The sequence below is a fragment of the Cetorhinus maximus genome, unplaced genomic scaffold, assembly GCF_964194155.1.
Source record: "Cetorhinus maximus unplaced genomic scaffold, sCetMax3.hap1.1 HAP1_SCAFFOLD_549, whole genome shotgun sequence".
NCBI classification, from domain to species: Eukaryota; Metazoa; Chordata; class Chondrichthyes; order Lamniformes; family Cetorhinidae; genus Cetorhinus; species Cetorhinus maximus.
The window spans coordinates 105,276-127,538 of record NW_027596491.1 but is presented as its reverse complement, the minus strand read 5'-3'; the positions used below and the strand labels follow the sequence as shown (position 1 = coordinate 127,538).

Sequence of the window (22,263 nt, the reverse complement as noted above, 5' to 3'; positions counted from 1 at the left end):
TTTATCAGCACAGATTGATAGTGTTTCATTATCCACAGGATGTCAAAGTGTCCAGTCCAGATTACATGGATTGTAACAGAACTGATGCAATGGAAGACTTCCTGAAGAGAATCGAATGCTATAAAGCAACATATCAGCCCTTGGACCCAGACAGTTATGACAAGTAAGATCAATACCTTCAGTTGACTATTTGATATTGATAATGTGCCTATGCTTCTAACTTTTTATGACCATTGCAACATACTAGCAAATACTGCAATTATTCAATTGGAGTCGGGGTGGTGTTTAATCAGCTGGGTTTGCATGACTAAAGGTACTTTTTTGTAGAAGATGCTTAATACATGCTGGGGGTTCCTCCATAGTTAATAACAATGTGCTCAGGGCTTGGCGATGGTGCAAGGCAATGCCAACTGACTACTGGAGTGCCAGAGATGTACAGAACTCCTACCTCCAACTATAGTTCAAGGCAAACCCATAATAAAAGCACCAGATTTGCCAGCCTGCAATTTAATCTGCATGAAATATCAGTTATCTCTAGAGAACAGTCCACTATAGCACTTGGAATCTGTGTTCTCAACTGGAGCTACATTGAAATGCCCCCACTCTCTCAATGGGTTGTGTAGGTAGAGATGATTCTGCACCTATATAGTGCTACCCATTCAATTCCCACCATCGTACATAACGTTTGGGGAATCCAGAGTTGGGGACTAGGGCAAACTTTGCCTGTCATCCTATTTTGCAGAGATGCTAAAGGACTTCTAACTGTAATTGATGTCTAAGGCTGTCACTTCTAACAATGTGCATGACATTTATGGTGTTGTTTCTGTAATATTTCAGTCAAAGTAATATCATTGAAGAGTTAGTGTAATTCTTTGCTCTCTGCACTGACAAATTGTGCTAATTATTTCCACCACCCGCCCCGCCCCCTCTTCCTGTTACTTTTTGTTAGGGATCTGTCATTCATCAAGGTGATTAACGTAGGCCGGAGGTTCCTGGTAAACCGGGTGCAAGATCACATCCAGAGCAAAATAGTCTATTATTTGATGAACATTCATATCCAACCTCGTACAATCTACTTGTGTCGCCATGGGGAAAGTGAATACAACCTCCAAGGGCAAATTGGTGGTGATTCTGGTCTCTCATACAGAGGAAAGAAGGTACCTATCAAGGCTTGTGAATTTGAATACCCAACATTATACAATACATGTTAATGTTGTCATCAAAGCACATATGAACAGGAATATGCTATTTAGCTCCTTGAGCCTGTTCTGCCAAGCAATTAGATTATGACTGACCTAACTCCACATACCCACCTTTTGCACCAACATCCCTTACTAACTTCTGTTTAACCGAAAGGTCGTATTATCAATCTCCGTTTTAAAATTAACATCTGGCAAGGACCACCATTTGCGGAAGAAAGTTCCAAACTCCTACCCCTTACGAGTCAGTGTTGCCGAATTTTATTCCTGAAGGGACTAGTTATAGCCTATGTTCTCCAGTCCTAAACACCCCAACCAATAGAAATAGTTTCTCTATCTACCCTAACTATTCCCTTAATATCTTTAAACTTTTGATCAAATCGCCCCTTAACTTTCTAAATTTCAGGGTATGCAACTATAGTTGGGGCAATCACTCCTTGTAATTTAACCCTTGGAGTAGAGGTTTCATTCTGGTAAATCTACACTCCATTACATTTTCTTCCAAGGCCAGTATATCCTTTCTGAAGTGTGATGCCCATAGCTGAACATGATGCTCCAGTATAACTAGGGCTTTGTACAACTGAAGCATGACTTCTACCCCATCTTGTATTCTAGTCCTAGAGTCTTTTTGGTTTATTTGTATCTGTACATGACATTTTATTAATTTGCATACATGGACCCCTAAGTCCCTTTTGGACCATCACTGTTTCTAGCTTTTCAACATCTGGAAAGTACTGATCTCTGCATCCTTTTTATAGGTCTAAAGCGGATGCTTGTGTATTGGGGTTTGACGGTTGGAGGTTCAGCTTGTTTTTTTTTAAAGCATATTTTAACGAATCCTGACATTCACTTATTAGCTGTAAAGAGGCACGATATAACTGACTTGGTCAGTCATTTCAGCAATTATTTCGCACAGTGCTTTGTACAGTTCACTAACCAACTTATTAGAGATCTGCAATACTAAATAGCCAACATAATGCCCCTGTTAGAAAAATGGTTCCATAATGTAAATGACTTTATTTTTCAGTTTTCCACAGCACTTAGCACATTTCTGGAGGAACAGAATCTTAAGGATCTGAAGGTTTGGACCAGCCAATTGAAACGAACCATCCAAACGGCGGAGGTTTTGGGTGGTCGGTATGAGCAATGGAAAGCACTGAATGAAATAGATGCTGTAAGTTGTATTTGAAAATTCACTTCAATAGTTTGCTCCATAACTTATTCATTACTCCAAATTCTCTATTCATTTTCTGACCATGTACAGCCTGTTTGCTAGTTTGCACATTATATATTTTTGCATTTCAGTTAGCTACTATTAGGTGTGCATGCCACTGTCCCCTTGCATGGTTAACATCTAACTTTAAAAGGGCACAAACGTGTGTACAAACCTGTGTTCACCAACTTGTGGCACGGTATCCTTGCTTACACTACTGATCATCTAGTTTGTCTTGAACAGTAAATATGACCCATCACTTCAGTATTGTCACCATAAACTGATTGATTTTAAATCTACTAATTATAGCATGGTCTAGTCCAAACAAGAAACTGAGGTTAAATTGTCCAAGTATTGCTGTCGATGAAGAAAATGACTTTGATTTGATCTGGCAAGATGTGATTTGTAGGCTTGTATTTGGTACTACAATTAACAATGCTGCAGTTTGATCTGGGTTAATTCAGGACTCACCTTTGGTCTTGAAATTCCTACATTCTACAACAATGAATACGTTTCAAAAGTAGAGTGCCTGTGAAACGCTTTGGGATGTCCCGAGGTTGTGAAAGGTGTTATATAAATAGAAGCTTTTTATCCTTTTTTAAGGAATGCAGTGATTGATTTTATTAGCATGTTGACCCATAGTTCTCTGCACCTAAACATGGAAAACCCTGTGAAGAGAACAGTGTTGCAAACTAGACATGTAACTTTGGTTGCAATAGATTGTTGCAGAAGCCTTTAGTTTTTACAGCAGTATAGTGCAGCTGTTGGTTATGATACACTGGCAAGAGCTCTACTGTGTTTAAATTTAAATGATTTAGCATGGAATCAAATATGCTAAAGACTAATTTGACATTTGGGGATGAGGGGTAAACAATGACATGCTTTGAGTTAAGATGTCTTTGTATTTATTACAGGGTGTATGTGAGGATATGACATATGAAGAAATAAAGGAACAGTATCCTGAGGAATATGCATTACGTGAACAAGACAAATATTATTACCGCTACCCAACTGGTGAGGTAGGTTATGCAGTGTTCAATTATTCTGTGTTTGAGTTAGTTTATTATTGATGCTCACAGTGCTTGATTGATTAAGCCTGGGTGTGGACTCTGGGTTGGGGTAAACCAGGCTGTAGAAAGAGCTGGAGGCCTGAGCATGGAGTAGACATTTTAAAACTCTTGCACACACAGAAACTAGTCATCTCTGCATAGGTCAGAAATACAAAATATGCAATAGGTTATACATGGCAGCAGCTTGTATGGAGTTGACTGAGCATAACTGCATTAGCACTAAAACATGTTGAAGATTAAATTATTTAACAAAGCACAGAAGCAGACGTTACTTTCATGACTGTTTTAGTAGGGTATTGAGTAGATCCAAAGCTAGTTCTGTAATCCTTCTTTTGAAGGCTGGAATTTCCATAGTAACTTCCAGAATGTTTGTAGGATTATCTCATTAACTTTTGCGAAGATCTTGCTGTAGATAATCCACAATAGTACTTAATCCCTCACTTTTTAAAAAAAAAAATCCTGTTATATCTGCCTCCTGAAAATGTTAACTTGAACGTGTAAATGGAATAATCTTTTTGGTTTCTACTTTTTAGTCCTACCAAGACTTGGTGCAACGTCTGGAACCTGTTATCATGGAACTGGAGAGACAGGGGAATGTCTTGGTCATCTGTCACCAAGCTGTCATGCGCTGCCTCCTTGCATACTTTCTAGATAAAAGTGCAGGTATGTGAATTGAACAGGGACATTCTGTAGTCTCCAGTTATTTTCTCTTTCATTTGTACACATGACCAACTTCCTCTTGTCTATAAAGCACTAATCTAGATAGTGCACAATATAATCTAAACTCCAGTGGTGCAGTGCAGTTGGATTCATCTGTGTCTACCACGCACAGTATCAAATGTTGAACTTGGCAAGGGGATTAAATACTGTATTGGTGTTCACTTACAATCGGTTGTTTCTGCCTTTTAGATGAGCTACCGTATCTAAAGTGTCCTCTTCACACGGTATTAAAGCTGACTCCATTTGCATATGGTGAGTTATATGATTTCTTTGCATGAATCTGTTATCCCGGATAGATCACGTTTCAAATTCAAGTCCGTGACTGGCTTTAATTTTCTGTTTTTTAAATAGGCTGTAAGGTTGAGTCTATCTTTTTGAACGTGGAGGCAGTAAACACACACAGAGATCGACCAGAGGTGAGTGTTCAGTTTATTGCATTGCAGTGTGGACTCTGGTTTCATTTGAATCAGGCCTTGCATCATAGTTTAGCAAGTGTCTGACACAATTGAGAATATCATGGGGCGGGAAATGAGTGAAAAACTGAAACCTGGGTTCTGCATCAAACTGCGTAAATTCCAGTCCCTTTAATTGAGGAGACAGTGATTTGATACATGGGAAATGGGTTTTAATTAAAGAGAGAGGGAATCTTGCGAAGTAATGCATTAGCTGGAGGTGCATTAGCTGTTCGCTTGTGGCTGGCTTGCATTAATTTAGAGGAAGAAAAGCCGATTTTGAATTGCATTATAATTACCTCGGTTTCAAAGCTGACTTTTGAGGAAGGGGGGAAACCTGTGAAAAGTTCTTGTAGCATTTTTGGAGTGGAGAGTGTTCTAGGAAAAAAACACACAGTTGATAATCTAAAAGGTGACATTTTTAAAGGCTATTTTGGAAATTGATATTTACTTGTCAACGAAGACAATGGATTTCACCTCCCCTGACCTCTGTATAACCTTTCTAACACGTGCTTTTGCTGTTGATTTGAGTCAGTATTGAATCAGCAAGCCACCACCGGTGTTCAGGCACCATATATCATGCGGTGCTTGGTAAGGGCTACTGTTTCCTGTGCGTTGGTTAGCTCGTTCTGCATTGTATGATTGAGAAGGATTGAATGTGAATCCTGCCACTTGTCAGTAGTCAGTGTGCACTGGTGCTCCATGCTGCAGGTTAGCCTGACTTGCCAGCTGATTTTGTCCAGTCTCCATTTACCAAATTGGATGAGAGCAGTTTATTTTTTCAGTTCTGCTGAATGTGAATAAATGGTGGATGCAAAAAGACCCTCTAAGTCCTATTCCATCCTGAAGCACTCCGTGAACACTATTAATGAGGCGCATCTTTCTTCCCTTCCGTAGTCTGTGAGTTTCGAGTCTTTTGCGTGGTAAAAATGAGGGTGGACTCTTAGTATCTGAGGATCATTTTCAATTCTTCATGGTGTTTTGAGCTTCTATCTGCTGATGAGGAGAAGTGCCCAAATCCTCTTCCAGTCCCTCTAACTGAGCTGGCTGTTAGGAAGTGGGCAAAAGGGAAAATGTCCTCGGGGGTTCTCGAGCAGTGTCTTAACTGTTTTGTTAAGCACCAAATCCCCTAATTATTGTACCTAAACTGCTGCCATAACTCACGAGCAGTAATTCTTTGGCTCCAAGATGAGACAATGCTGTTTAGATTACTCAATGCAGTTTCTGCTACAGCATAAAATGGAAGTGGTTTTGTCAGCAAACACTCCTAGGGAGGCAGCAGTGCTTGCTGTTGAATATATTTCCTGTTTTGCTTGCACCACAGAAAATGTAAAATGTTTCCACCTGGCTTAAAAGTTTACATAAAATGTTATTGGGGTTTCTTTTTTTTCTTAGATTAAAATTTTAAATTCAAACAAAGTAGGCTCAAGTGTTTAAGTAATTCTATTAATGCTATACATGGAGAAAATGGGAGAAGTGCAGTTGATAAACTAACAAAGATCAGTAGAATAATAAACTTTTGTTGTTCTTTGTATACTAGGTGATGACTTATTTAAATTATTACCATCTCAAGTGTAATTAGGGATGGGTAATAACTGCTGGCCTTACCAGCGATGCTCACGTACCATGAACAAATAATAATAAATGGTTCCTTTGAGTTTCATAGTGGCCAATAACTGGAGCACTAGAAATTGGTCTGGTTATTTGAATAAGGAGCTGCCATGTGTATTAACACCAGAACCTGAAATGTACCTAAGGCTATATTACATCTCCCAGGAAATCCCAGAGCACTTCAAGAAAAGTATTTCAGTGGATGTGAAGTGCTGTTGTGTGGGTCAACATAGCAGTTGATTTGCATGCACATAGGCCCAATAAGCTGCAGATGAGATGCATGACTTCCAAGATCAAGAACCTCCTGAAATATGCTGCTACATCCCTGAGTTTCTCTTGATGCACAGTAATGTTTAGTGAGTTGGTCATAAGTGGAACTGATTCAGTTTCTCTTGTCCTGGCCATTCTTAGAACAAACATGGTGGAATTTTTAATCTGCCCTTGAGGACCTGCCTGACACCAGGGACAGCAGCAGGTGAGATGCCTATCTACTAGTGACTTAGAGAGGTGCTTATTCGAGCATTGTGAGATTATACATTTACACTGGGTTAGTAGATGACTTGATCCCACTGATGGCTCAGAAATAGTTCTGAACCCTATACCTTGGGCAAGGCATGTCTGATCCTTGATGTAATCTGAGTTAGATAATCTCATCTGGGTGATTTAGCTGCATTGGGAGGTGCATCTGTATCGATATTTCATTGGAACAGGAATAGATTCTGGTGTGAAGCTCACACCATTGAATAATCTAATGTGCACTTGATCTAGAATTCTTCTATATGAAGAATATAGACATGGATGAAATACAAGGTCACAATATGTCATTGAATTCTCCCTCTGAATTGCTACTGTTTGAGCAGATGGCAAAAGATGATTGCCTTTGGGAGAGTTAATTAAAGTTAGGTTTTGATTTTCTTTAGTGTTGAACTGGTTTGTAGCTTGCTTCTGCCCTCGGTTACTTGGAAGGCTAAAAGCACAGCCATATTATTGATTTGTACCTGCTGTTCATTGGCTGGGTACAAGAAACCTGCCACACTTAAGATTAGAACAGCTATTGCCCTTTGGAGGAGCCTTGGCTGTTGAGTTGATGCGCTCTGTAAACTCTGTTCTGTGAGTCAGAAAGGTCGGTGCTGTAGTGAGTGATGTTTGCCACCCTTATATACTATCACAATGGACCTTTTCTGTGGGGGATGGGGAATTTTGAACTCTATTTGTGCGTGTTTTTTCTGTTTGGTGGCAAATCGCCTGTCCTTAATGGAGAGATTTGTACATCTCACCTTTTAGGGCAAGAGATTTATCAGGTTGGCTCACTCAAACCAGCCTTGAGACTTGCATCGAAGAAATGTGAGCATTTGTTGGATGCTATATTTTCAAAACGGCCTCGCCCCTGACCTCTCGACCTAGTAAAACGATTGGGCTGCTGTACGAGTGTGAAAGGTCTTGTCAAAACCTTCAGTAGAATGAAGTTTGTAGGTTAAAGCTAAATGCTTTTGCCAAACTTATATAGTTAAGGTTTTTGTTTGAACAAGTCTAACTTGGTGCCCATTTTAAAGTTCTGTTCATAAAAATGGGTGACTGTGAACATGGGCAGCTTTGATCGTAAGGACTAGGTACGAATTTCAGCATTAACAATGGTGTCAGCAGTCAAGTGACCGTGGTCTGATTTAGCACAGCTGCTGCCTTCCCCTTCTGCCCACTCTTGGGCAGGTGTGATGTATAAATTTGTAGTGATTTTATTAAGAGTTTTTGGTTTTTGAAATGCTCCTATTGTAATATAGCTTTCTCTTTTACATTTTTTTTTTCCCCCCCATTCGCTTTGACCAGGACATTGGTAAGAAGGGATCTAACCCACTCATGCGTCGCAATAGTGTTACCCCCTTGGCAAGCCCAGAGCCCAACAAAAAGCCGAGGATTGAAGGCCTAGAGGACCATGTGGCCTCGTCTTCCTCAGCCATGCCTGTCTGCCTGGCCTCTGAAGTGTCCACAGCCCTGCCTGGACAAGTTAGTCGAATGTTCTGTACCATTATGGCTGTCGCTGCTGCTTTTTGCTTATAATCTGCAGATTCTGAGTATGTCTTCTGCATAAAATCATGCTCTGTGCTCCCTAATCTTACTAATTGCTTCTTTAAAATGTAGCCGTACATGAGAATAGTTGCTGCTTTGGTGAATGAAGATGCTCAACTAACTTAGCTGTGCAATTTTTATGCTGGCTTAGCCTGCTTGCTTTTAAACATACCTGGAATATTCTTGCATCGCTGTACATTCCAAAGGATGCGAAAAAGACCATTTCTCTACAAACTCAAGTTGTGAAGTTTCGAAATTTGAAACCAGTATTTTTAGTTAATGTAATAAAATTAACCATCTCTTTAATTCCGAATGTATACTAACAGCTACTTTCGTTTATTTGTAAAAACCGACCTTATTGAGGATCTACTCCAGTCTGAGAGGTGCCACACATTAAGCTTATCCATTTAATACAGTCTACCCTTGTTTAATTGAGTGTTTTGTGTGAGGTTTATTCAGTGCTCATATTGCGATTTTAATAAAAGCTGGTACTTCGGTAGGATTTCCAACTGAATTTTGAATTGAGAGGAATTTGCTTTCGTTTTAATTTTGAAGAATCCAGTCTATTTTTATCCGGCAATAGCATTATGCCACTTTTTTTTTGTGCAACTGGGGAATCTGAGAGGGTTGTTGAGACAGTAAAAAATTCATGTTGCTGTCAACTAATAGATATTAGAATAAGGAATAGGAGCAATCCAAGTGTGTTTTAAGTAGCAGACTCTCTTAGAAGTTTCTACGCCATTGACTGCACTAGGGACATTCTTTGTGTTAAAACTCCAGCTTGTGTCTGCCTTATTCAAAACCTCCCTCAGTGAGAGGTCTTCCCTCAGCAGAGATGCCAATAAACAAGGGGTGTAATTTTAAAGTAATTGGTAGAAGGATTAGAGGGGAGTTGAGTAGAAAATGTTTCACCCAGTGGGTGATTTGGGAGGTGGGAGGAGGGCGTGGTCTGAAGCTCACCCTCTGAAAATCTGGTAAATGCAGACACCCTTATTGAATTTAAAAAGTACTTAAAGTGCTGTAACCCACAAGACTGCAGGCCAAGAGCTAGAAAGTGGCATTAGGCTGGATAACTGTTTCCTGGCCAGCACAGATACAATGGGCCGAATGTCCTCCTGTGCTGTAAATTTCTATGCTTCACGAGTGCGACCCTGCATAATGTGAATGGAGGTGACGGAGGGAGAAAGAGGGATGACTGTTACTCAGTAGCTGTTACTAACAATGGTATTAATGTGGATATTCTCTGTAGAGAAGTTGCATTGCACAGGCAGTTAGCACAACCTTCACACCCAGGGACCTGTACTTGAACCCAGTTCTAACATGATCTGTGCTCTATCTGGCATAATTTAATTTGGAAAGATTTAAGCTAGTTCCCTCTAAAGTGTGGGTCCATAGCTTAAAATTACCCCCAAATTGGTCCTAACATGGTTATAACCCCATTTAGTCCAAAGATTGTTGTGGAAAGAGGTTTGGGGATTGGAACATGTGGGGTTGCTCTTTGGTCAAGGTAGTGTTTTGATTTAATCTGCTCCATACAATACCTGGATTATGGGAAAGGTACTTTATGACTCATTTTAAATAGACACTATAACTGTTTTCCTCTCCCAGTACTAATGTCTGGCTTTTATGACCACCAGACGCTTAATTCAAACCAGGGTGTGGATATTAATATAAAAGCAAAATACCGTTGGTGCCGAAAATCTGAAATAAAAACAGAAAATGTGGAAAATACTCTGCAGGTCTGGCAGTATCTGTGAATCAAAAACAAAAACAGAATTACCTGGAAAAACTCAGCAGGTCTGGCAGCATCGGCGGAGAAGAAAAGAGTTCACGTTTCGAGTCCTCAGGACCCTTCAGCAGAATCAAAGCTTTATCATACAATCTCTCCTGCTTTGCATCCTATGCCTTGTTGTTTCCTTCCCCATTCCCCAACTACCCCCTCCTCTTCCCCGCCCCACTCCACCTCCTCCTCCTCCTCCTCTTTACCCCCCACCACTTGCCCCTGTACGTGCTTAAAACCTACAACATCTCCGATATTCTCCCAGCTCTGGCGAAAGGTCATTGACCTGAAATGTTAACTCTGCTTCCCTCTCCACCAATGCTGCCAGACCTGCCGAGTGTATATGAATTAGGAACAAGAGTAGGCCATTTGGCCCCTCGGGCCCACTCTGCCATCAATAAGATACGATTGTGGCCTAAAGGCCACCTTCCTGCCTTTGACTCCCTTGTTGGTCAAGAACCTACCTATCTCTGCCTAAGAAATATTCAATGACCCTGCCTCCTCCACTCTTTGGGAAAGAGTTCCACAGCCTCATCTCCATCTTAAATGGAAGGCCCCTTATTTTTTAAAACCGTGTGTCCTTGAGTTCTAGTCTCTCCCGCAAGGGGGAACTTCCTTTCAGCATCCGCCCTGTAAATCCCCCCCTCAGGATCTTGTACGCTTCAATAAGATCACCTCTCGATCGTCTAGGGCAGAAATTTGCGCTGGGCAGGCACATGCCCGACCTGCTCGAGCGCAAAATGACGCACGATGACGTCAGGCGAACGTCCCAATGTCATCACGCACTCGCGCGATGTTTCAGTCGACGGGCGCGTGTGGGAGTTGGCAGTGTGCCCACCGACAATGAACAGGCCCTAGTGAGGCCTTTGAAGTAATAATCAAATTAAATTTATGGTTGCTGGGCAGGCGAAAAAGCCAAGCGGCCTTTGGATTTTTTTAGGAAACATCATGCACGGGCGGGACCAGGTTTCCAACAACAACAACACAAACATTTTAAAATTTCATTCATAACATGTTCCTGTTCATGTGACGGAGCCACATGAGGGGACATGTTTTTAACATTGCTTAAGCTTTTAATTTTTGAGTTGGTAAATCTTCAGCTCCCTTGAGGCAGTTCTGTGCCTCGCAACTTTCGTTGTGCCCACCTGCTCGCATGCGCGAACTTCTGCGTTCGCTCTCCTCCCGCCCCAGCAGCGCTGAGCGCCGCAGTGTGCGGTTCACTCTGGCTGGCTGTTAATTGGCCAGCGTGAAATCTATGTCGGGGCCCGATCGTGGGTGGTGGTTGACTTTGCAACCGCTCCTCCCGGGCCCGGCTGCCTGACCAGGTAAAAATCCTGGCCCTAAACTCCCAGTGGATGCAGACCCAACCTGTTCAACCTTCCCTCAGAAGATAAGCCCCTCATCCCAGGAATCAGTGGAGTGAACCTTCTCTGAAATGTTTCTACAGGGGTGGAGTATCAATTATCCATAAATCTGAAAACCAAACACATCCAAAAACCACACTTCTTTTGAACTTCAGACTTTTAGCACAGGAAGTCTAGTTGTTTGTCTGCACTGTTTACCTTGTGATTTTCATGGTAAACATGTGGAAAAGAAACTTATTGCATATACTCTGTATTTATTATTGTGATGCATCTTACTTTTCTAGCCATTTTATTTACATTTGACTATAGCTAACCTAGGCTTAGGCTTTTGTAATGAAGGTACCTAAAAACCAAAATTATGTGAAATCCAAAATGCAGATGGCCCCAAGGATTTTGGATGAAGGATACTTAACCTGTAATGCAATTGTCCTTTTCTTAAATAAGGAGTCAAAAACTGTACACAATACTCCAGATGTGGCTCTGCCAATGCCCAATGAGTTCTGCACTCTCTCTCCATTTAAATAATATATTGTTTTTCTTCTTTTCCCTGCCAAAGTGGACTCACGTTTTTCCACATTATGCTCCATATGCTGTATTTTTGCCCACTCACTTAACCTGCCTTTGCAGACTCCTTATGTCCTCTTCACAACCTACCTATCTTTTTGCCATCAGAAAATTTAGCCCCTTCATCCATATCATTGGTACTGATTGTAAATAGTTGAGTCATCAGCACTGATCCCTGTGGCATTCCACTCATTACATCTTTCCTAACTGAAAATGACCCACTTAGGCCAATGCTTTGTTCCCTGTTAGCTAACTAATCCTCTGTTCATGCTAATTTGTTACCCTCTGCACCATGAGCTCTTATTTTGCTTAGTAACTTTTTGATGTGGCAGCTCGTCGGATGCCTTCTGGAAATCTAGGTGCAGCACATCCACACATTCCCCTTTATCCTTGTTGCTTGTTACCTCCTCAAAGAGCTCTAATTAATAAATTAGTCAAACACTATTTCTCTTTCACAACACCATGTTGACTCTGCCTGATTGCATTGAGATTTACTAAGAGCTCCACTATAACCTCCTTAATAGATCCCAGCATTTTCCTATGACATATGTGAAACTAACTGGCCTATAGTTTCTTACTTTCTGTCTGTCTCCCTTTCTTGAATAGACGAGTTACATTTGCTATTTCCAATCTGATGGGATCTTTCCAGAATCTAGGGAATTTTAGAAAATCAAAACCAATGTATCTACTATCTCAGTTACTTCTATTAAGACCCTAGGATAAAGTCCACCTGGACTTGGGAACTTGTCAGCTTTTGGTTTGTTTTCTCAGTCACTTTTCCCTCGTGATTGTAATTGTTTTCAGTTCCTCCCAACTTTTCATCCCTTGATTCACCATTATTTCTGGGATGTAATTTGTATCCTCTACCACTAAGACAGATGCAAAATATCTGTCCAATTCATCCACCACTTATTTTCCATTATTAGTTCCTATTCTTACTTTCTAGAGGACCAATGCTCACTTTACTTTTTCTTTTTTAAATGCCTGTAGAAGCTCTTGACTTGTTTTGTATATTTCTAGCTAGCTTTCTCTTGTACTCTAATTTCTTCCCCCAATTATTCTTTTCATCATTCTTTGCTGTTTTTTTACACTCTGTCCAACTTCTGATCTGCTACTCAACTTTGTGGAATTGTATGCTTTTTCTTTCAATTTGGCACTATCTTCAATTTCCTTAGTTAGCCACAGATGGTGTGTTGTTCCCCTAGAGTCTATCTTTCTCACTGGAATGTACCTGAGTGTAATGAAATATCTCCTTAAATGTCTGCCACTGCATCTCTACTGACTTATCCCTTTATCTAATTCCCCGGTTCACTTTAGCTAGTACGGTTGTCATACCCTCATAACTGCCCTTATTTAAGTTTAAAACACTAGTCTTAGACCCACTCTTCCCTCCCTCGAACTGAATGTAAAATTCAATCATGTTCTGATCACTGCTACCTAGGGGCGCCTTTGCAATGAGGTCATTAATTAAGGCTGTTTTGTTGCACATTACCAAATCTGCTCTCTGGCTATAGAATGTGCTGCTTTAAGAAATTGTCCCGAAACCAATCAATGAACTCTTCTTCCAGGCTACCTTTGCCAATCTGATTCATCCAATCAATATGTAGATTAAAATCGCCCATGATTACCTTTGTTGCATACCCCGTCCTACAGCGTGGTTACTGTTAGAGGCCCTATAAACTATTCCCACATATCTTTGTAATGGCCATCAGATCATAGATATTTATTTCTATTTGAGCTCTCGATTCATCTGTATCTTTTAACAAATGCTAAGTGCATTTAGATACAGATTCTTTAGTTCTGTCCTTTTACTATTTTTGCAACCTCTGGCCTTTCTGTCCCTTCCTGCCACTCTCTGATTATCATTCCCCTTAATGCTACCTTACTCTCTTGCCTTGTGTTATCTCTTTAATTTCGCACATCTACGCATACTTGATCCCTTCATGCCCCCCTCCTACTATTTAGTTTAAAGTCCTCTCTACTGCCTAGTTATACGACTCGCCAGAACACTGGTCCCAGCACGGTTCAGGTGAAGACCCTTCCAACGGACCCTGTGCTCTCACCTTCCCTAGTGCTGGTGCCAATCATCTATGAATTGAAGCCCATGTCTCCCCCACCAATCTTTAAGCCATTTGAGTATTTGTAACATTTTCTGTCTCTTTTTTAAGGGTCTATACATGTCTGTTTCAGTGTAGACTTTAAAAACCCTCTTTTTTTTAAATAGTGAAGCTTTGTCCACAATAATATATAAATAGATGCTGTGGGGAGCTTGTCTGGGCTTTCTCCTTTGCTGTGACCTTTTACGTTTATTTTCATAAAAATAAGCTCTTGATAAGTATGATGTCTAGCTTGGATCAAGAGGAAGATGCATTTGATTTTGTTCAAAACTCATTTTGACTATTATGTTTTTGTGTTTGAATTTGTAAATCAAGTTCTGTGTTCTCTACTTTTTTTTTATATACATTTTTTTTCACTCTTCAGCCTTTAATAGGAAAGGCTTACCTGTAAGTATTTCCTTTTCTCTCTCTCTCACTCTCTCTCTCTGCTATCTTTTGAAGTAGTAATTTGTTAGTGTGGGCTCTGATAATGCACAGGACTGGCTTTGAATGGATCGACAGTTTTTATTTTTCTCTAAAATGGGCAAGACTGCTTGTAAACTAATTAATATTTACAATCGGAGATGGAAAACAGATATTTGGGATCACATTTTTTTTTGCATTAAGTCCACCTTGGAATGATCTGTTTCTCAGCTGATGTTTTAAATCCATTTGCAGTCTCAATCTGTTTTCAAACTGTTTCCATTAACAAATTAATATTTTTTTCACCAAAGACAGTGCCTTCATGAAAAAGTTTGGAAAACCTTTTGAAGTCTGCAGTGTATTATGACAGCATAAATAGTCACCATGCTACCCCCAACACTGCTGACAGAATTTCTAACTTAACCAGCTCCTCTTCAGTGCCATTTAACAGTGCGCTTTCTCTGACGTACATGACTATTCCAGAAATGGGATTTGGGAAGCAAACTCTGTAAAGGCTTTATTTATATAAAAAAAAGTGCTTGTAGGCAAAGATGTAGAGTGAGTACTATTGAACTTCAGTTTAAAAATAGCAAGCTTTTGAAGCCCCTTTGGAGGCTCTCCCGGTTTAAAACGTTATTTGTGTTTCATAGACGCATATTTTTGATATTTGAAAGGAAACCAAGAATGCGGAAATAAAACCCTAAAGCAGTACCTGAAAGAGCAGGTCTACCAATATCCAAAGCTGCGATGAGTCAGGATGCACTCTTTTTCTCACTGTTCTGTCATTTTCTGCGAATTCACCAAGTTCATTTTTAAAATTAGCATCAGGTAGCCTTTTTTTAAAATTACGGATGGGATTCTCTCTTGTCTTAACTTTTAGACCTGAGCAATACTGGCTTGCTGTTTTAGATATTGAATAAGAGCTGGGCAGTGAGCTGAAATGAAAATTTGACATCATCTTTTGGTTCCATCGCAGAAATATTTGTTTTACTCGTGAGCTCCAGATCGTACCACATACCTAAAGGTTTCAAAACACTAAAACTACCCCCACATAGATCTAATTCTTACGATTTCTGGACAGGACTGGGGTTGGTGGGGGGTGGGAGGGGGTGTTGGTGGTGTTACTTAAATATCTTAAGTTGCTTTTCTGACTGATTTTTTGCATCTAGTTTTGAGTGTGGTGAATTTAAGTTCTTCTCCCCTCCCCCCATTCTGTTTCCTCTTTCTTTCCCCCACCTTCTCTATCGCCCCTTTGTTGAGTGTTGATGGTGGCAATTTAACCTGTCGTCTTTCTTGAAGGGAAAATATGCATTGCGTGACTTAAATAAAATATTCATTTTTAACATTTTTGTATCCTTTCCTGCTTTCACAACCAAGTTTTGCCAAGAAAGTGTTTGCCTTTTTTTTTAAGGCTTTCCATTGCACCTGTTTGTATTTCTAATGGTTAACAGATGGGTGTAACCTCAAATCAGGTGGCCAGTTGTTTAAGGAAGAGACGCCTCTGAATGGACACTTCAGAAGTTCTTCAGAGTTAGCATTTTGGGTACCTGGCCCTAGTCTTGTCTCAAATGCCATCTAACAGTGAAGAAAATATCTTGGACCATTCTGAGTATAAATTTCACACTTCTCCAGCTTTTTTACTTGGCTTTTTCATGAAAATGGTTTGGGTGCATGTTCATCATTAAATCTCTCCAAACCACACACTATCCTGACTTGGAAATATATTGCTGTTCCTTCACTGTTGCTGGGCCCAAATGCTGGAACTCCCTCCCTAACAGCGCTGTGGATGTACCTACACCACACGGACTGCAGCGGTTCAAGAAGGCAGCTCACCTCCACCTTCTCGAGGGCAATTAGGGATGGGCAATAAATGCTGGCCTAGTCAGTGGTACCCGCACCCCGTGAAAGAATAAATAACTTGAGGTAACCAAACACGAGCCATCTTTTGTAGCTTTGGCCCTACTATTTTAATATTCACCATAGACGTTTTCTTTTTCAATCCGAAAAACAAATTTTGCATAACTTGGATTCTTGCATGAACCCAGATACTTTTGAATAAAACCTTGGACCTTTTTAAGCAGACTTTATAACTGAAAATTCTACCAAAAAAGTGCTACAAATGTACTCTTTCTTGTATGTTGATGTTTGTCCAGTTCAGCGTTCAGTCATCTCTTTCTTTCTCCTCTTCTCACTTTCCATCCTCAGACGTACAGTCTTTCATTATCTCAACATTTTATCCTTGTTAATCCTTCGAAGGTAACTGGCTAAATGTATGCTGGCCTTGCCTTATGATGCTATAGTGATCCTGTTAGTACTTTGTTTGCAGGGCTAGTTAGAAATGAAATCTTTCACTGGTGGAAGATCTTTCATTTTTGCTTCAAATGGAAATAGAGGCACTTGGCTATTGTGTCAAACACCAAGATTACACATTTGCTCATGATACTGTAAGACCTGCACTTCGGAGGTTATATTTGTGAGGTGGTTTGGCAGTGGGGGGAGGAGGAGGAAAGATTTTACTCCTGGCGCAAATAAATGTTTGGAACTCTAGTGAAAGCTACCTTGTTCAAGCAGGCCTCGTCTGATAAATAAAGTATACCTCATGATATTGGGCAAGGTGTTACGCAGGAGATTTACAATTGAATGTATAAACTCATGAATCTAACTTTAAGCTACAGAAAGTAAAATTGACACACAAGCATTAGAACGTCAAATTGTATTTGTGTAGCACCTTTTAATGGAGCAAGATGTCACCAGATGCTTCACAGCAGCATTGTTAATCAAAATTGGACACTGAGCCATATAAGGAAATACTGGGACCAATGAGAAACACCCTAAAATAAAGAAAGAGATGCGGAGAGGTTTAGGGAGGGAATTCCAGAGCTTGGGGCCCTGGTAGCTGAAGGCGCGGCCACTAATTAGTGGAGCAATTTAAAATTGGAACTGCACAAGAGGCTAGGAATGAAGGAGTGTAGATGGGTTGGAGGAGGTTAGAGATTGAGGGGTGAGACCATGGCGGGCTTTGAAACCGAGGATAAGAATTTTAAAATCAAGACGTTGCTTAATCAGGAGTCGGTGTAGGTCAATGATCACTGAGATGATGGGTAAACAAGAGTTTATTCACAAAACTTTGCTCCACAAGCCATTCTCGACATGCAATTGAATGTTCCTGTGAATTTGGTCCAAGAGACTAATCTTGTCGAATGTTGCCCAAAAATTTGATCCCTGCCTCACAAAGGTCTAAATTTGCAACCACAGTTTGAAGGGATTGGGGTGTGAGTGGATGATTATTGAATAGCTTTTATCCTCTCTTCCTCAACTCTCATAAAATGCTGTTTAAATGATGTGCCCAGATTGAATAAACTTTTGGAAATAAAACCAATACCCAAACTTGGAAAGTACCTACTTTTAACTTGTACTTTAATGAAAGAAGGACTTTAAAGGATGCCTCCAGGAAATGAAGGTTGCATGAGTCAGCCTATTGAAGGTTATGGCTGTGCTGCATAGTCATAGGTTCAAACCTCATACTCCAGTCTCCTGAGTCATAAATGAACCCTTTTCTACTTATACGATGTGGCTAAAAAAAACAATTTGTCAAGGCTTGCTTTGCAACTTTGCACGACACACTTCATGTTCCTGGATATGCAATAAGACATCCTGTTGGTTTATCACAGCTGTGCTGAGTCTCTATGGTTTAACAAGAAATCCTTTGAATTAATTTTTAATCCCCCCCTAAATTAATCTACCCATGAATGGAGAGGAGTGTTGCGCTAAATGTAAATAATGAGTTGTGCTGGGAAGGTCAGTCTAACCTACCCGTACTGGTCATTTATTCCACTATTTGCATGTTCTTTTTATGAGGCGTTGCAAATCTGTGGTATGTGGACTTAGTGTACAATCATTGAAAGAAAGCTTGTATCACAATTCTTATTGCAGGAAGCTCATCGATCAGATATTGGGGATTGAATCAGACCATTTAACTGTTTAACAGAGTCAGTCTCTGCTTCTCTAGCATAATATGCAACAGATAAATGAGCTTCAATAATCAGTCCTTTTTAGTTTGCTTGCATGCATGCAGCTTTCCATGTTCGCCTATTTTTAATTGAAATATTTTATTTGTATGTATTCTCAATTTTCTCTTTACTCAACAGATGGTGAATGAGATGCCGAGATCTTCAGATGCTGTGGTGACACTCTCGACCCAAGAATGAAACCTTCCTTTCTAGTTTCTAAGGCTGCGTTATATTTCGATCCCCCCACTCCCCCTGCCTGGTCCCTTCCTACATTGAGGAAACATTGGATTTCTTGGCTTGGATCTCCATCGCTAGTGAGATATTCAGTGATCCGTTAGAGAAAATGGGAGAGAATATGGATTGTAGACTTTGCCAGAAAGGACCTTGACCATTCTCACTGTTGACTGTAATATGAATGTCTTGCTACTGTAATAATGTGCAAGTGCTTTTAGTGAACAAAACTTGTTCTTCAGTTTGTAAATACTTAGTAAATCTCGTTGGAGGGATATATTGAACTGTTTGTGTGTGTGTGTGTGTGTATATATGATGTAAATAGTTGCATAATGAGGGTTGAATCTAATTTTCCAATGCTTCAGCATTCATGAGTCATACGACCATTAAATGTATGAATGCTTCTGGTCCTGAAACTGACACTATGAAATTAAGAGGACTTTTGTGTGATCAGTTTAAATTTGTAATGCTGAAGCTCTTAATGAAGTTGGCACTCGGCACTACTGAAATAAGTGCCCAAGTATTGTATGGGGGAGAAACTGGGATTGCCATTACTGTTTGACCAAATTTTTGTTTTTTTTTAGATTTTTATTTGTCTGATATTTCACTATTTTTGTGAAATGCTGATCTTGTGTTCCAAAATGGCTGCTGGTTTTATAACTGCAACCCTGGAGCCATAAGCACAGTGTGACAGATCAGACCTGTCAAACTTTAATTATTTTAAAGTACCTGTTTGCACATCATTGTGAAATGCCATTTTTTTTTTGTGTAGAAACGTTAAAAACTTGAAATGGGTTTCCAGTTCTGCTTAGATTTGAGAAGGGGCACATTTAGTGCTCAAAAACGAGGATTTAAAAGGGAAGATGTTAGTTCCTAAATGTTGGAGGACAGCATTGAAACTTCCAAGTTAAGGTCATGCTTATTAATTCCGTAAGATAATATGGACTCCATCACCTGCATAAATCAGTGATGATGTCTCTGGAAGTCCGGACTTGGATAACAGAATTCTACCTGATATGTAATGATCACTGATGTGCATCCTTGGGCCACAGTTGGTGTGTGTGTGTGTGTGTGTGTGTGTGTGTGTGTGTAATCTCTGCTAATGGAACAATGTCAGCTGGTAATTCAGTACATTAATAATTTGAACTAAAATTTTGTTACCAATTACTTCAAACTACCAGATTATTTAAACATTCTATCTCATGTATACAGTCTACTGATAGCAGTGCTACTGGCTCAGAGCAGCAACGGATTCTGGTCTTACCAAAGGATCTAGTTTTGTTTAATGTGCTCTAAGTCTTTCATTTAAACTATGTCTATTACATTAGCTGATATGTGGGATGGTAAAACCGCAGTGCCTAGTGTGTTTGTCTTGCACAGCATAAATCTTAAGTTTAGCAGTATTGGCGAGGAGGCTTGAAGCTGTACTTGACGTGTAGTCTACCAGCATGATAACCACATTCTATCCCTTTGAGATAAATGCGTTATTGCACAAGTTTTATTTATCTGATTTTACTTTTTGGGGTGGGCGGGGATGGTTTAAATGGGGGCTAGGGTTTCTTCTGCGTACCCGCTGAAGACAGCTTCAGTGGATACTGGATTTAATTGCGTTCACCAAAATGTTTTCTGTAGTAAATGTTCTCATTCCATTTGAATGGCGTCATTATTTTCTGACTTAAAATGGCTGAGTAAACCCAAAGCTTGGGGGGCGGCCAAACCGAGCAGACTGTTTGTTTAATTTTTGTCGTTTATTGTTGAACGTTAGTTTTTTTTTTGTATTTTGTAGTACTGTTTCTGTTCTGACACATTTATTTAAGAGAGTTCAGAGCTTGGTAAAGGCTTTCCATCTCAAACTGCGTGGCATGTTGCATCTACTGTGTATGTATGTATTGCCTTTTTCCTGAGGGAAAATAACTAGGTTATGCCAGCAGAAGTATACAGGGTACATCTTTCCAATTATGTATATTTTGCAGTTGCTGGACCAATAATAAAAAATGTTAACTTAATACAACTTGTGTTTCCCTTTTCCTTCTCCATCTTGTTTAATGTAAAGGGAGTTTCTTTGCACCAGTTACTTGTGATTTAAATCGAGACAAGTTAAGAGCATAAAGTAGTAGGCCATATGACCCCTTGAATCTGCTCTGCCATTTAATAAGATTGTGGCTGATCCACTATCCAAAGATTCACATCCTGGAGTTAAGAAATTCTTCCTCCTCTCGGTCTGAATTGTCCATCCTCTTATGCTGAAATTATGCTCCCCAGTTCTGGACTCTCCTGCCAAGGGGGGAAATTGCCTTTCTGCTTCGACCCTGTCTTCTCAAATGTTTCAATCAGATCACATCCCATTGTTCTTAACTTCAGAGAGTATAGGCCCATTCTACTCAGCCACTCCTCTTGGGACAACCCTCTCATCCCAGGAACCAATCTAGTGAACCTTTTGTTGCACTCCCTCCTAAGGGAAGTATATTTTTCCTTGGGTACAAAGACCAAAACTGTATACAGCATTCCAGGTGTAGGCTCACCAGAGACCTATAACAATTGCAGCAAAACTTCCTTGCCCTTATACTCTAATCCCCTTACAATAAAGGCCAATATGTAATTTGCCTTACAAATTGCTTGCTCCACTTGCATGTTAACTTTATTTCTTGTACAAGGGCGGCCAAATCCCTCTGCACGTCACTATTTCCTTGGCATTTAAAGATGTTTTTCTCTTCTTTCTACCAAAGTGAATAGCCTCATATTTTCCCCATATTATACTCCATCTATTACCACCTTGCCAACTCAATTAACCTTCTCTATATCCGTTTGCCAACTTCGTCGTCCTCTGCTTACTTTCCCACCAAGTTTTGTATCATTGCCAAATTTGAATACACTACATTCAGTTCCCTCATCTAAGTTGTTAATATAGACTGGAAATGAGGCCCACAACACTCCTTGTGAGCATCCCAAAAACCCACAACCTGCCAACCTGAAAATGATCTGTTTGCCCAAGTCTTCATTTTCTGCCCTTTTATCTCTACTCTGTTTATCTCTATCCTTTAACCAATCTTCTGTCCTTGCTAACAGATTATCTCCATTCCCATGAGCCTTAATCTTGTGCACCTTACCGAATGCCTTTTAAAAATCCAAATAGACTACATTCTTTGTGTTTCCTTTATCTATCCTTAGTTTCATCCTCAACTCAATAGATTTCTCGAACACCATTTCCCTTTCATAAACCCATGTTGAATCTGCCTAATCATTTATGATTATCCATGATTCATTTTAGGAAAGTTGCCTCACTCCCTTTGAAGTGGTGACAATTCCATAGCTGAGGGTGAATATTCATTGGCCTCAAATTCAGACCCCCCCCCCACTGTTTTAATATTCAATCTTCTTTCTTTCCCTTGCCAACCCCCTTCCTCGGCAAATGTTCTTATGGCTGAGTTCAGAGATTGGACTATCTGTCCAAGAAATGCATATTTTC

General features: G+C 40.1%; 1 protein-coding gene across 1 annotated transcript in view; it reads left to right on the top strand.

The window, feature by feature from the left end:
• The window catches only part of pfkfb3 (6-phosphofructo-2-kinase/fructose-2,6-biphosphatase 3), a 33,454-nt gene extending 12,646 nt beyond the window's left edge, over positions 1-20,808 (top strand). The window contains exons 7-15 of the mRNA XM_078535595.1: positions 39-163; positions 950-1,157; positions 2,227-2,373; positions 3,327-3,431; positions 4,016-4,145; positions 4,392-4,454; positions 4,554-4,618; positions 8,090-8,266; positions 18,705-20,808. Coding sequence (XP_078391721.1) covers positions 39-163; positions 950-1,157; positions 2,227-2,373; positions 3,327-3,431; positions 4,016-4,145; positions 4,392-4,454; positions 4,554-4,618; positions 8,090-8,266; positions 18,705-18,764 — 1,080 coding nt within the window. The 3' untranslated portion in view covers positions 18,765-20,808. The remainder of the gene's footprint in view (positions 1-38; positions 164-949; positions 1,158-2,226; positions 2,374-3,326; positions 3,432-4,015; positions 4,146-4,391; positions 4,455-4,553; positions 4,619-8,089; positions 8,267-18,704) is intronic.
• The last annotated feature ends 1,455 nt before the right edge of the window (positions 20,809-22,263 follow it).